This window comes from Oenanthe melanoleuca, chromosome 6 (genome assembly GCF_029582105.1).
Source record: "Oenanthe melanoleuca isolate GR-GAL-2019-014 chromosome 6, OMel1.0, whole genome shotgun sequence".
In the NCBI taxonomy this organism is placed as follows: domain Eukaryota; kingdom Metazoa; phylum Chordata; class Aves; order Passeriformes; family Muscicapidae; genus Oenanthe; species Oenanthe melanoleuca.
Genome location: NC_079340.1, coordinates 7,076,156 through 7,090,162, shown reverse-complemented (window position 1 = coordinate 7,090,162; position 14,007 = coordinate 7,076,156). Strand labels below are relative to the sequence as shown.

The 14,007-nt window shown below is 42.7% G+C and overlaps 1 protein-coding gene across 6 annotated transcripts in view; it reads right to left on the bottom strand.

Annotated features, from left to right (window-relative positions):
• FAM13C (family with sequence similarity 13 member C) overlaps positions 1-14,007 on the bottom strand; it is an 81,205-nt gene that overhangs the window by 27,671 nt on the left and 39,527 nt on the right. For all 6 annotated transcript variants that reach the window (XM_056494943.1, XM_056494944.1, XM_056494945.1 and 3 more), the window contains 3 exons: positions 12,181-12,237; positions 10,334-10,526; positions 5,666-5,787 (listed from right to left, as the gene is read on the bottom strand). In XM_056494943.1, the coding sequence (XP_056350918.1) occupies positions 5,666-5,787; positions 10,334-10,526; positions 12,181-12,237 (372 nt within the window). The remainder of the gene's footprint in view (positions 1-5,665; positions 5,788-10,333; positions 10,527-12,180; positions 12,238-14,007) is intronic.

Below are 14,007 nucleotides of genomic sequence, written 5' to 3'. Positions count from 1 at the left end.
GCTGTTGTAGGATGCCTTTAATCTTTCATTTTACTGTTTCTTTTACACTAGAAATACTGGAGTAAGATGCTCTTATTTATGCATTCTTTGGATTCTGGAGATACTGAAATCATTAAGGTGAGTAATCATTTTTGTGTGACGAGCATTGACATTTTCAGTCTCATGGGTGCTGAGCTGATCTTACTCTACACAGAGAGTTTTGGGGTGTGCTTTTTCATTTTCACCAAGATTAATTACTCTGCTAGGCAAATGCAGGTTTTCTGATTGTCACCAGGCAACACAGGGCTTACAATTTAATAACTACAGTTTGGATCCTACTCTCATTAAAAGTCAATCACAAAATATCCATTAACTTCAAAAGCAGCAGGAACAAGCCCTAATTTTCCATCTGTGCTGAGTACATTAAAATTATTTCAAGCCTTAGCTGAAATTTTGAATAATTGCAGGCACCCTTATTTTGTATCATTTACATCCTGAAAAATAATGAAAATTAAATTTTCTCTGTGGCTACTACTCAAATACATGTCTCTCACGCTCCTTTATAGACTCTGGCTTTGGCAGAATTATCCTTTTCTCCATGACAGAGATGGCAAAGATGCAATGAGTAACATGTACATTTGAGGCTTGTGGATACAACAACAACAACAAAATCTCAATTCTAATTATCATAACAGAGTTCCTACCAGACTTCAAGGGGGAGATAAATTTGCATGAGCACTGTGCTGTTTAAAAACCAGACCAGGACACGTGAATTTTTGAACTACGCATAACATCACTTTTAAACCTGCATAAAATTCAAATAAAACCACATAATTTTAAAAGCTGGGGAAAATGTTTGAAGATAGCCTAAGCAAATTCCCACCACATTTCTTCTGTGAAACTCAGAGCATTACATGATCACCCAAACCCCATCCCCAGGGTATTTATGTGTTTATGCACCACGATGCCACAGGGGTCTTGGCATTGCTGATGCCAGGGTAAGTCCTGCCCACCAACCTCCCAGTATTCTGTGGGATGGCACTCCTTTTCCAGAGTCACCTTCAGTCTACCCTGGCCCAATACCCCTCTCCTGTGTCCAGTCCAGGAGCCTTCCCACCCTTCCCACCATGAGGGTGATCTAGCAGGATAACACTCATAAATGGAAATCTCAGTCCCCTGTCAGGTCTGACTCAGCCTGTCCAGAGTTACAGCAGACTTCACAGAATGGCAGAACAAACAACCAGCACATCTCAGCACCTGGAAAACAGAAGACTGAGACCTTCCCAGATGGCACAAAAACCATTGTGAAATCCAAACAATCTCAACATGGGGCTGCAGGCAGATGCTTCAGAAGCACACCTATGGCTCCTAAGAAAGCAATGCAGAACTGCAACAGACTTTGGGGTGAACATAAAGCACACACCTGCAACGAAAGAAAAATCCACCTTGAAGGGCCCAAGGGCACTCCTGCAGTCCCTGAGTGCTGGTAGCTCAAACAGAGGGCCAGTGTGGCAGGGCTGTCTCACTAGTCCCAGCCCTGTGTAACCCAGCCAGCACTTGTTATTCTTACTAGGAGCAGCTTCATACTCAGCAGGCGTGGTCCTTACTGGGGCTGAAGCAAGGGCTGTTCTTATCTTCCTCCTCTATCCTCTCCCCATCCCTCCTTTTACTTTTTTTTCTTTAATTGCATTGCAACGCAAAAACTTGCTCAGAGACTTTTCCATGCCTTGGCACAAGAAGTACCACTGAAATCATAAACACTGGTACTATAATACCAACGTCTCTGAAGAAAGTGCTCTTAGGAACCAGTCAACCATTTCCCAACTTTCTCCCTGCTCCCTGGCTGTCTGTGCAGGTGAGGAAATGCAGCCTCTCAGGCTCTGTCTCAGCCATGCAGGTCTGCACAGGGACATCAGCACTTCTGCAGCTTCCCTGCTGCCTTCCACTTATCTCTGAGTTGTAGCTGTTCAGCAGAAAGCCTGGAAACTTGAAGAGCTCCCACCTGAACTGCACTCTCAGAATGTACTTTCCTTGCTAGATCTTGGCCTCCCCTCAGGGAAGCACAGAAACCTTGGTTGACCCCGAGATTCAGGGCAGCCCAGGGCTGCCAGCATTTCCACTTCTCCTGCAGAACAATCATAGATCTGACAGAAACCACCACCCTACAGCCTCTGCCAAAAACAGAGTTACAGAATCACAGAATAGGGACCAATCCTGGGACCAGATAAGTCCTGTTAAATGAAACCACTTCATTCCAATTTTATTTGAGGAATGGTGAAGAGGGGGAACTTTCAGGAATTTTTCTTTGGCAGAAAACTTTTTCCCAATCTGTAGTTCTGAATTCCACACTGACTTGACCTGCAGCCTTCTCTGAAGCATTGACCTTCCCACTGGCACAGAGAGCTTTGTTTGTTTCAGCCTCCTCTCCCTGTCACAGGCACCTGACACAGGCTCTGGCTCTGCTCAGGTAACTGCACACAGCCTGCAGCCCACTCCAGTTTTGCTGATTGCCTTTGAGAAGGCAAGTGACAGGAGCAGCTGTTTGTAATCACATGTATTGTTCCATGCTGGCTTTTCTAGTCTCTGTTAAAAAAAAAAAAAAAAAAAAAAAAAAAGGCAATTTCTTTACTTGTTCCCAGGACCTGATTATAAGTTTTATCTACCTTCTCTCAAGGTACAGATTATATTGCACTCATATCCAAAGCCAGCTACACACAATGACCAGAGCAATATTCAGTGTAATCACTGGCAATAGTATTAGAAATTCACCTTCTGGAAAAAACATGTAAAGGTTTCCTTCCATACAGGTGGTGATTCATCTACTAAATTGATGCTAATGTTCATAAATCATACATGATAAACACCACTTGAGATTGAAATCCTTGCTTCACAGGTCAGATACAGCTTAGCCAAAAACAAGATACTATTCCCTTATTCTTCTGGCTGCAAATCTCTTCAAATCTACTCTTCCATTTCCCTCAAATCCCACAAAACTTTTCCTTTATTGTTTCAGTGGTTACCATAAAATGAAAGTACCCTCTCAAAGAAACAATACACACTTCTAAGTCACAATTCTGTGGATTGTTGCTCTTACATGGCCTGGTTTGTTCTTCTCTGTCACACATTTGTTTATGAACATCCCTTGTTAGAGTATCCTAAACTTACGTTTTTCTGCTTAATGGGAACTGTACTGAAAAGTTTTTTGTATTTCAGTGGTCTTTAATCCATATTTAGACAAATTTAAGTGATCTGACAAGTTTTTAGCTGCCTCACACCAGAACAGATTTCTTAACTGTGTAGAGTTCAGAGGTATTTAGACCTTTAATCCCAATGAGACTAATGGCAGAGCTATAGCCCCCCCAGAGCAATTAAGTTAAAGCAGAAGTAACAACAGGATGCACTAGAAATCAACCTTGATTCTTCATTTGAGACAGAAATAAATATTTCTTCTCCTGTGGTCCCCCTACACATGTGATATATGGAGACAGGTGTATAGGGACACCCCTGCAGCAGTGTGTCCCTCTCCTCTCCTCCTAAAGATCAGAGAGCTTTTTGCCTGACCTAGGGACACTGGGCAGGTGTAGTGTCCCAAAGCACAGCTAATTTTACCAGCAGCCCAGCAAGACCAGTGGAAGACAGTGAAACTTGGGTTTTGTGGTGATTGCAAATGCGTTCTGTCCAAATCCAGCTATGACTGCTGCCTGCTGCCAGCCCTGGATGCTTAACCTTAGCATGTCCCACGGCAGAGAAGGCAGAAAACACGGCAAGGATGATCCCCTGGCAGCAGTTTCACAGCCTGGTGCAGCAGCCAGAGACCCCTGTGAGCTGACATGGGCTCAGTGCTGTGCCCTGCCTGGCAGCACAGGGAGGAGCAGCTGCTGCTGATCCTCAAACTGAAACTGGGAGCTCTGGCATAGGCAAGGGGAAGGACCCTGCCCCAGCTGGGTGGTGGGAGTGTCATTTCAAGGACAGTTAAAATAAACAGTGTGCACTGTGTGTGTGAGGCCAGAGACCACCTGTTAACACTTACTTATGCTTAAAGTTCCTTATTTGACAGTAAAGTTACCAACTTTTTTTTTCTTTCTTAGTGTAATCAAACTGAAACATGGCCAGAATTGCAATTTAACCACTGTGCTTTCACAGCACTTAGAATAGTAAATCCAGTACCATTACTTTACAGATTTATCTTTTGTGGATAGGAGGCTTTCTAAGGAGCTATGGTGTTAAACAAGAATAAATAGCACAGTGGAAAATGGTTTAATATCAGACAGACTAAAAAGGCCAGACTGATGGACAGAGGAACTTGGCTGTCATTGTTTTTTATTCATGCACGCTTCAGTCTAGTCCCTATCTTTAAAGTCCATGTGTCTTTCATCACATTCTTTTCAAAATTAACCAGTTATTTTATTATCTACCCATACACAAACATCCCACCAGCAGAGCCACTGGGTAGGTCTGACTGTCTGATACCACACTCAGTAATCTCCTCTTTACAAGAAGTCCATGAGATTCTTTCCTTGCCTGAGGAATGACAGAAAAAGAGAAGGCAGGCTTCCTAATTAGAAACACTTCCTGAGATGCAGCGTTTCAATTGCACATACAGGCATTGGAGGGCAAAAGCACTTTATTGTCCAAGCTAATTAAATGCTTCTTCATTCTGCTAAACCTTCCTTTGAGTACACAAATTAAGGCCATTTTCAGTGTTGCCTCCTAAAAGCTGTGGAGAAGGCATCCAGTTCATGTCACATAAAACACCAGAGTGCCATTGGATGGCAGCTGTCACTGCTGTCCTGCAAACAGACCCTGAGCCAGTGAGCTCTAGCTGTCAACCAGCTGTGCCCTGAGCCACTGAGCATCACTGGGATGTGCTGCTGCTGCTCAGACCCTCCAAAGGCAGCCAGAGACTGCCACAGAGCACCAAGGCTATCATGCACATCAAGACAAAGGGCAGAGACCTGGCTCACCTGACAAAAAGTCTGTACACAGAAAAGCAGAACCAAACCAGCACCTAAACATGGGAAACGTGCAAAGCAGTGCCTCCAGATTTAGTAAGGACTAAATAATATCCCTGGGACACACCTTCACTGGTCAGTTGGGTGATTTGAAACCCCCATTTTTAGCCTTTTGCTGCCATGATGGATGAAAGTAGAAACTGTGACTTCCAGTACTTATCAGAGCTGAGTCACTCAGTCACCAGCTGAGTTACCTGCCATCAAGACTTGGTTAGTGCCAGACCTGGACACACAGTGCCCTTCCAGCTCCAGAACAAGCACAGTTGCCACAGCACCAAGTCTAAACTGTACATGAATGGATACCCTTGCTATAATCAGCTGTGAAGGTTCCCTTTCCTGCTTCTCAGAGAATGCAGCTCGGAGAAAGAGAGGCAATTCAGCACTAGGGAGAAAAGAAGCAGAGAAGTATTTTTGAAACTTGGCCAAGAGGGACTGAAGTTTCTAAACTAAGGATGTTCTTTCTGCTTCAGATATAAGGGGTTTAAAGAATGATGAAATTTGCATTCTTATCTTTATCCCTTTTGCTTTCTCCAAAGAGTCCTAGATGTATAAATATAGAATGCACTGCCAACAAGAGCCAGGAATCTGAATGTTTTATGCAGAAGGCAGCAAATGAATTAGCCTTCCCTACAGCTAATCAGAAGTGAAATGTGCTGTGCTGTCCCAAGTCTTACCTTGGCTGGAATCTCACGACTGCCTCCTGGCATTTCAAAGCCACGTTCTGTGCATAGTTATTAGCTGAGGATCCAGCCTTCCCCTGCCACTCTGAGAGGCCTGGCAATGCACACTCCAGCTCCTGCACAAAGAGAAAAAAAAAGAAAAGCTGAATGCAACCTGTCAGTACCAATCCAATCTTATCTAAATATTTTGCTTCAGGAAAAAAAATGCTCCATAAAACCAGATGCTGGTTGAGAATTTTAGTTATTTTTTGGTATTAATCTGGAAACAACTGGAGAACACAGAAGTTAAAAGGCTCTAAACAAAGTAGTGTGTTATTTCACTGGAAAACAGTTTCTGAACCAAAGCAGACTGTAACTTTTTTGTTTATTACTTAAGTAACAGATGTCAGCTTCAGAGATAAGAAGTTCCATACAAAGAATTCATTTGAAATTATTTGCTCACACATTAGTAAGATTTTATTACTTGAGCATCATTAAAAAAAAAATCTGGCTGACAAAGGCAGGTGCAGTTCACTTAAATAAGGTATGTAAAATTTAAACACTTGCCTCTTTCCCTAGCATATGTGCAGCTTTATGAATACAATATTACTCTGGGAGGAGGGAAAGGCAGTGAGGGGAGGAAAAGTCACATCCCCCAATGTGCTACATAGAAAATAAAAAAGGTAATTTAGTCCAAAAAAGGAGTAAAAGAACAGGAATGAGAAAAGTATCCATTGAACTCCAAGCTTTTGAAAACCAGTTGTAGGGCTGTGAAAAGATGTGTTCAGCACACCTTAATTTCCTTACTTATGAAAAGGGTTGTAATATTTCCTTACCTATGAAATGGGTTGTAATATTTCCTTTGCATTGCAATGAAATAAGTTAATGAAGATACCTGAAAATGTGATAATCAAAGTGGGACCTTTTTCCTACCTCTTTATTAGCTTTTGTATTCCAATATTTTAGTCTAATAGTGTACAAAATTAAAATACAATGTGTTCTGCAAAACAGCAGATCTCCCTTCCCTGCTAAAGCAATGTACCTGGCTTTGCTCCAGTTTCAAAGCTTGGTTGGATGCATGGAAATCAAAAGTTTAGACAGGACCCTTCAGATGGGAACTTGCAAGGCAGAGAGAACACAGCAGCTCCAGGTGCTTTCTGCTGGATGGAGGGGAAAGCTGAGGACAAGAGCACAGGCTGGGAATACACCCTTGCTTGCAGGCTTGGTGCTTGAGGACTTGACTGGCTTTGGTTTGTTTCTGTATTTTTTTTTTTTCCTCTTTTATATCTTTGTTGCTCATAAATCACTTTGTTAGGGTGTTAACAAGTAACACCAGGGAAATACCCTTGATGGAACCTGTTTCTAAAGAGCAGTGAAATCCTGATGTGTCACAGGCACCTCCAGCAGAGCCCCATCTTCTACTGCATATTTGTTTCTTTTTCACTAAAGAGGGTGACTTCTACCACGAAGTTGCATCATAATAAACATAAACAGAGCGTACCCAGAAACTGAAACAAAACTTGCAGACAGCTTGATGTGTTCTTGCAGCTGATGTATCAACATCAGCTCTGGCTTTTTGATTACTGTGCATTTTAAATAACAATTTTAATGCCAAATGATTGGAAGTTCTTTGACATCCAAGCAATTTGCACACTTCATTGATACTTAAGATACAAAATGTAACTCTGCAGTTTTCAGCATTCTCATCTCTAGGCACTGATTGTCAAGCCACCATTTCATTTTTATAGCCATTTTCCTTGATAATAAGACTTTGAAACTGAACTTTTACAGTCTCTGCCTATTAGCCAGGAAGTTTGGTGCCATTTTGTAAATATAACCCAGTATCAATAGAGAATTTGAGGATGACTCACTCAAGAATCCATACCCATGACTGTGCACCAAAGGTGAGTGACAGGAGAAAGAACTGGGCAAGGAAAGCAGATTTTCTATTCCTCTCCATCTGTTCTCACACTGACTCCCTGGAATATGTTCTGGGCATATGCTTCCTCACCTCTTGAAGTCAGAAAAATCCTAATTAATTTGATTTCCTATAGATGAGTGTTGCAGATTGCAGATGGAACCATGGGAAAGATGAAACCGAGTAGCTGGAGCGCAGCAGTGCAGTTGCATTCCAGCAGCCTCCTCTCTTCCCATACTCTGTTTGGAAAGGTTACAGCTGCCTCCAGAGCCAGCTCCTGCCCCCAGGGAAATAACTGCAGGCAACATGCAAAGTGCAGCTTTACTCTGGTGACATCTTGTCATCTGCTAAGTGGTCAAGTGAAGTCACCTGATGCTGCTCTTTTATTACACTTTTTTAATCACCAGTGTAAATCTAATAACCTTTTCTTCATGAAGACCAAAGGCATATGACCACAGGGCTGCACTTGTGCCAAAAATATCAGAGGCACAGGAATCACACATCAGCTGAGAGCTTTGTGAAGCTCAAAATCCCCAAGCTGGCCATCTTTCCTCTACTTGATCACAGCTGTCCATTCCCTCCCAGTGACCTTTCTACAATGGAAATCCCTTGGATTCTCACAACTAGAAAGGCACACAAAAATGGTTCCCATCCAAACAGACTTTAATCTTTCCAACACACACAGCAAACTTATTCCTCTCCCAATAGCCTCTTCTAATTTTAAAAGGACAATTCTCTGAAAAAGCAACTCATGGGCTTATAACACATAAGGGTGAGTAGCAAAGAGTTCCTTGGCTTGTCAGAGCAGCACCTTTAACAGAGATTGTGTCACTGCTGTGGTGTCACTCCTCCTGATGCCATGGAAAAGTCAGGTTGGGAAGGGAGAGGCTGCTGGAAAAGCACTCTGTCAATGACCTCAGGAAAACAAGGATGAACAGTTTAATGATGATGTGCAGTGCATCCTGCTTTTCTTTCATAAATGCATGTGCTCAGAAAGTGCTGTTTGTCATCTGCTTGGGAATACATCACTTATCCATCCAGTGGCTTGATGGCAAGGGGTTTCACCAAAGAAGGTTCATGCAGTTAAGGATTTCATCACTTCTGTCTTTCCTAATTCAAGCCCTTGAGTCATGTGAAAATTATCTGCCTGGCACTGTTTTTCCTTCCAGAGGCTGCATACTTAAGTTGCTCTGGTATTTTATGGCAGTCTAGTTATATGCACAAAAAGTTTCCCTTGAAAGAATTTTGCCATTTCCATTTAACCCCTCAGGGCCATGTAAAATGCCACAGAGCAGCAAATCTATGCTGTGTTGGCTTTCATTGGGTGAGAGGTACAGGCAGGACACACACAAGGGTCTGGGAAGAGGCTGGAAAAGCAACAGATGACCTATGAGACAGATCTTGCCCCATTTACTGCTTCTTCATGATCTGCCTCCACCTGCTCTTCCCATAATTTTTTCTGTTCAGCTGATAAACATGCACACCTCATCTCCCTGCAGGTTAAATAATATTTCCTAGTAATACAGTAAATTTGCAAAAAAAACAAAAAAACAAAAAAACAAAAAAAAAAACCAATCAGTTCTTGCTTTATTTCTGGATTAGCTCCAGAAGAACAGGCAGGAAGGTTAGGGCAAGAGTTTGACATTGATATTCCAAAAGAAATTGTGATAATACCACTTGCCATTTGCTTTTCATTTTCCTTCAGGGATTCAAAAGGACAGTCCTCACTTGAAAGGTAAGGCATTCTGTCTAAAATTGTGAAATCCCATTCTAAACTTGATCAAAAATAATTCCTAGCCTGTGATAGGCTTGAAGCACTTCAGAAAGAATTCTGAAGCCCACAAACAAGAAGGGAGGAGAGACAAAAAGTAGCTAAATACGTTGTGTGGCAAAGAATAGATGGAAATACAGACATCTGTATTTGTGTATGCACAATTTCATGTAAACACAGACATCTGTATTTGCAGATGTCAGGCCTTGTGCCTACTGCAGACCAACAAATCCACCAGCATTAATACTAACTGTTTTGGATGTGAGAATATTTCCAGCTGAGGGCTTTGATCTGCACCAGAGCTCTACCTCTTACACTGCATATCCAACATGACTTGGAAAGCACCAGGGAAGAACAGAGGCATTTTCAGCAGCTGCTGAGAGGTGGAATTCTAGAGTCAACAGAGTGAATGCACCTGCAGAGACAGCAGCAGACATTTCTTCATTTCTTGTCTTCCTTAAGACCATTTATAAAATTTACAGTTCTGCTCCCCCCAGGTCAACCTAGGAACATGGTGGGGGGTAGCCCTGCTACAAGTAAGCTACTGCACTGGCATGGACTTCTATTTAAATATGAGACAAACAGAAATTAAGATGAAGGAAAACCATTAAATCTCTCTATTTGCTGCCAAAATACAGCATAAGAGATCCTTGATCAAATAAACAAAACAGAAACTAATCAGGTGCTGCAGCTACCTAGTTTCTGTGTTTGGTGCAAGGAAACACAAAAAAACTAAGGAAAAATATTTGCACATCTTCAGCTATGCCCTCCACTCACTTCTGAAAGCAGTTGTAGTTGTAAACCTCTCTGCAATTTCCTAGCTGAAAGAAACTGCTGTTACAGGAGGGTTGCAGGCTGCAAGTACCTGGAAATCAGGTTAGATTATTTTGGGGTGTCAAATCACACCATTAATTACCAGGGAGCCCTCTTAGCATTTCAAAAGTTGCTTAGACATTGCACCACAAGCCCACCCCTAGTAAATTTAATTCTTTACCTGACTTTCCTCATGGCTTTTTCCATTTTCTATCTTTGCAATGGGCTTAGGTTTCCTCAGCTTTAAGTTGCCCATTTCAGGCTTTAGAGTGCAGTCAATTACAAGCTTGTGCTGCTGAGTGTCCTGCAAAGGCAGCTGCCTTTCCTCTAAGACAGCAGAGTTGTCCGGGTAATTTTCTTTGTTATCATCGTCTCTGTAAGAAAATAAAATTGAAAAGCATCAGGCAGGATTTGAGACACCTGTCAAAACATTGTGAAGGAAGAAGAGCAACGAGTCCTTAGCTATTTATGGCATATTGCTTTTACTAAGTTTAGTGGTCTACACATCAGTACTGGATCTAAACTACTGTTAGCATCATTACACACTCAACTGTGGAGCTACTTAAATGTTGGCCTTAGAGGCACTCTTGGCCTTCAGGCCCACAGTTCACATTCCCCAAATAAAGTCTGAAACTGTTCTTTTCCTGCAGAAGACTTCTTCCACCCAATGATTCACAGTAAGCTACAATCTCACAAAATATCATCACAGACAATGATTCCTCTCTACAACACACTTCCCTTCTGATGGTCTCTGGCTTTGAGGGCCAAAAGGGCACACAAAGGGAAGGAGGAAGCCTCTCCAAGTAAGGTCTGAACAGCCAGAGATGTGTTTGGAGAAAACATCCTCCTGTGTAAGAGCACACCTGGTGCCTGGAACAGACACTCATGGATGCCCAATCTGGGATCTGGGACAGACATTTTCAATCCCCACCCAGACTACAATGTGCAAACTCTCTCCAAGGAGGCCTTGCTGGTGTCCTCCACACCCAGTCACTCCAGCCTCAGCCTGGTCTCGTGCCTTCCACTGGGGCATCTCTTGAAGAGGTGGAAGGCAGGGCTGCCTGAGGAGCTGGCAGCCTGAGCTGGGCAGCACTGCTGCTCCAAAATCCCTGCTTGTAGCAAGGTTTCCAGGTGGGATTTCAGACCTTAGCTTCAGCTGGTAGCACCCTGATAGTTATCTGGGAGATGACATCTCTCCTGGTGTGAAACTTCCATAGCTGAGGGGGTCGAGGGCTATTGAATTAAATCCCCCTGACATTTTCTTTTTTTTTTTCCCCCAGAAAGCATAACTTGCTAGTTCAATGTTTTCTCCTAAGGATTTTGAGCTGCCAAACTCACTTTCCATCTGTGGCCCATCAGCATCCAGATGGAGGCTTGCAGGGTGCCTGTGGAGTTGAACACCATTGCTGCCCATGCCTTCTGCAAGTGTGCTCCAAGGCAGTTGTTATAGTTACAGCTTTATAGCCCACGGGCATGCCAACAATGTGCACAAGTGTTGCTAATTTTAAGATATCTTCTGATTTTAAATTCTTCCTGAAAGGTTAAATTGCATACCCTACAATCAATATGTACTGACACAGCCATGAGAGAGGCATGCCTCAAGAATACTTCAATTAAATTGCAATTTGAAGAATTTTTATTTCCCAGACACACTCAGCAACGAGCATATCCTTGCACAGTTGCAAAACTCTGCTTACTACTGCTTTGCACCAGCTGCTGTACAGTAAAATTCAGTGTATAAGCACCACAGCTGCATGTGAATGACAGGAGTATGATGTGAAGTTAAGACTAGAGACCATAATATATTTACTTACACAATAATAACAACAGTAATTAATATTCATATTGATCACACAAAATGCACTTGATAAATATGTATTTCCCAGAAATACTAACAGCTTTTGCAAGTAGTACCCCAGAAATTCTGCATTCCCTTGAGAATAAAGGTTTCTTTCTAATGGTTAAACAGAAGCAGTCACAGCTTCATTTGCTGCCAGTGGATTTCAGACAAATTTTACAGGAGAGTACCTGGGGCTGGAACTGCCTGCTTGATCTTCATGCACAGAGTCTGAATACCCGTCACACCTTGAAAATGAACACAAGATAATTACTGATTTTCTGCCAGCTGCAGAAAATTAGCTTTTAATATCATTACAGTGCAACTCAAACTATAAACACATTTCTTCTTCTCTTCACACGTTATTAGGGTCATTTAATGTCATAGCTGCTCCATGATAGTCCAAATCTCAGAGGATGAAGAGGATTTGAGATGCTAAGTGTGCACAACTTGGCATATCATTTTTCAGACAAATGGAAATAATTAGAAGGAATTCAGATGCTACCATAAAAAAACACAGAAAAATTACAAGAAATTCTATATTCTAATTGCTTGCAGTATACTTCCCATTAACCTCAAAAATAATTAGACACAACCAAGGATGTTTTTCTCCCAAACTCACAAAAATATAGGCTATGATAGAGCAGTCACCCTTTGTGCAGCAGGAAAAAGAATCACCAACTAAATTATGACATGAGAGTTAGTCTTAAAAAGTGAACTAGCAGTATTTTTTTAAGATGCCTGAACAACCACAATCAATTACTTTCCTTAAGTTACAAACAAAAGTATTGTCCTAAGGTTTCCTAAAGTCTGGATAAAAATGCTAAACCACAACCACTGAGAGCTGAACATGACACTGTGGCTGCATGGCTGAACTTTGCAGGATGATTTAACCTGAAAAGCCCATGAGCAGTCTTTCTTCAAATAAACATGCATCCATAAGCATGCACTCCTAAAATATGCAAGCTTGGTATTGCTGGGGTAAAGTCAGAGCCCTCTCCTCACCCTCAGTTCATACTCACAGGGCACAGACACTAAGGAGGCCTGGATTCCTTGGAGTTTCCTGGCAGAGGAATCTCTTCATTATGGGGGAAGCAGCCTGTACTTTCGCTGACTTGTTAAATTTTGAGAAGAACTGCCCCACTTAGAAGAGAGTACATTAAGTGACACACTCACAACTCTGCGTTGCAATTTGATGGCAAGGGTTTTAATATATTCCTCTTCCCCACCAGTCTTCTGCTGGTGTCTATATCAAAAGTCAGACTGCAGCAGAAAATATTTAAAGGGCCACTCAAGTGTTTACACTTCCTGAATACATCAGCATGTGCTTGAAAGCATTTGCTGCTCACAACTGGAGCAGAGAACTGCAGTGGCAGATCACCCTAATCACACAATATTCCTGCAATGAGTGCAGCTTTCCCCACATGGCAAATGGGATGATGGATGGAAGACAGGGCTTGATATACAAAATGGAAAAATATTCACTGTACAAGTCTGGTCGCCTCTGGATGCCAGTCACAGCTTCCCCTCTGGCCAATACCTGCCTGCCCCACAGGAAACAGCAAAGGGTGGGCACAGGACACACTGGGGGTTTGAATAAGGAAGCCCAGTGTGAAAGGAACCAGGAGCCTGGCCATAGAACCAGAAGGAATATTTCAGAGGGACAAAACAACAGAAAGAAAATGCATTGTGAGGAGACAATGCCAAGTCAGAGGTGGATGAACTGAGCTCCCAGCACAGCCACGGGAGAAGGAGAAGGTGCCCCCAGGTGGGGTGTGCACCATGGGCCAAACCACGGCCAGCAGAGTCCAGGAATCCCCTAAAGGGACAAACTCTCCCTCCCGGGTGTGCCTCTGAGAGAGGAGGCGGGAGGAAGCAGCTCTGCCACCTGTTTTGCTCTCCCCTCCTCTCACCTGTCACCTCACTTGGCTGCTTCCAGTCCTGAAAGACCACGTTGGCAATGGGCAATACTCTCTGGAGGGACAATGGATGGCTGAGCACAAGCCCAGTGAAGGAGC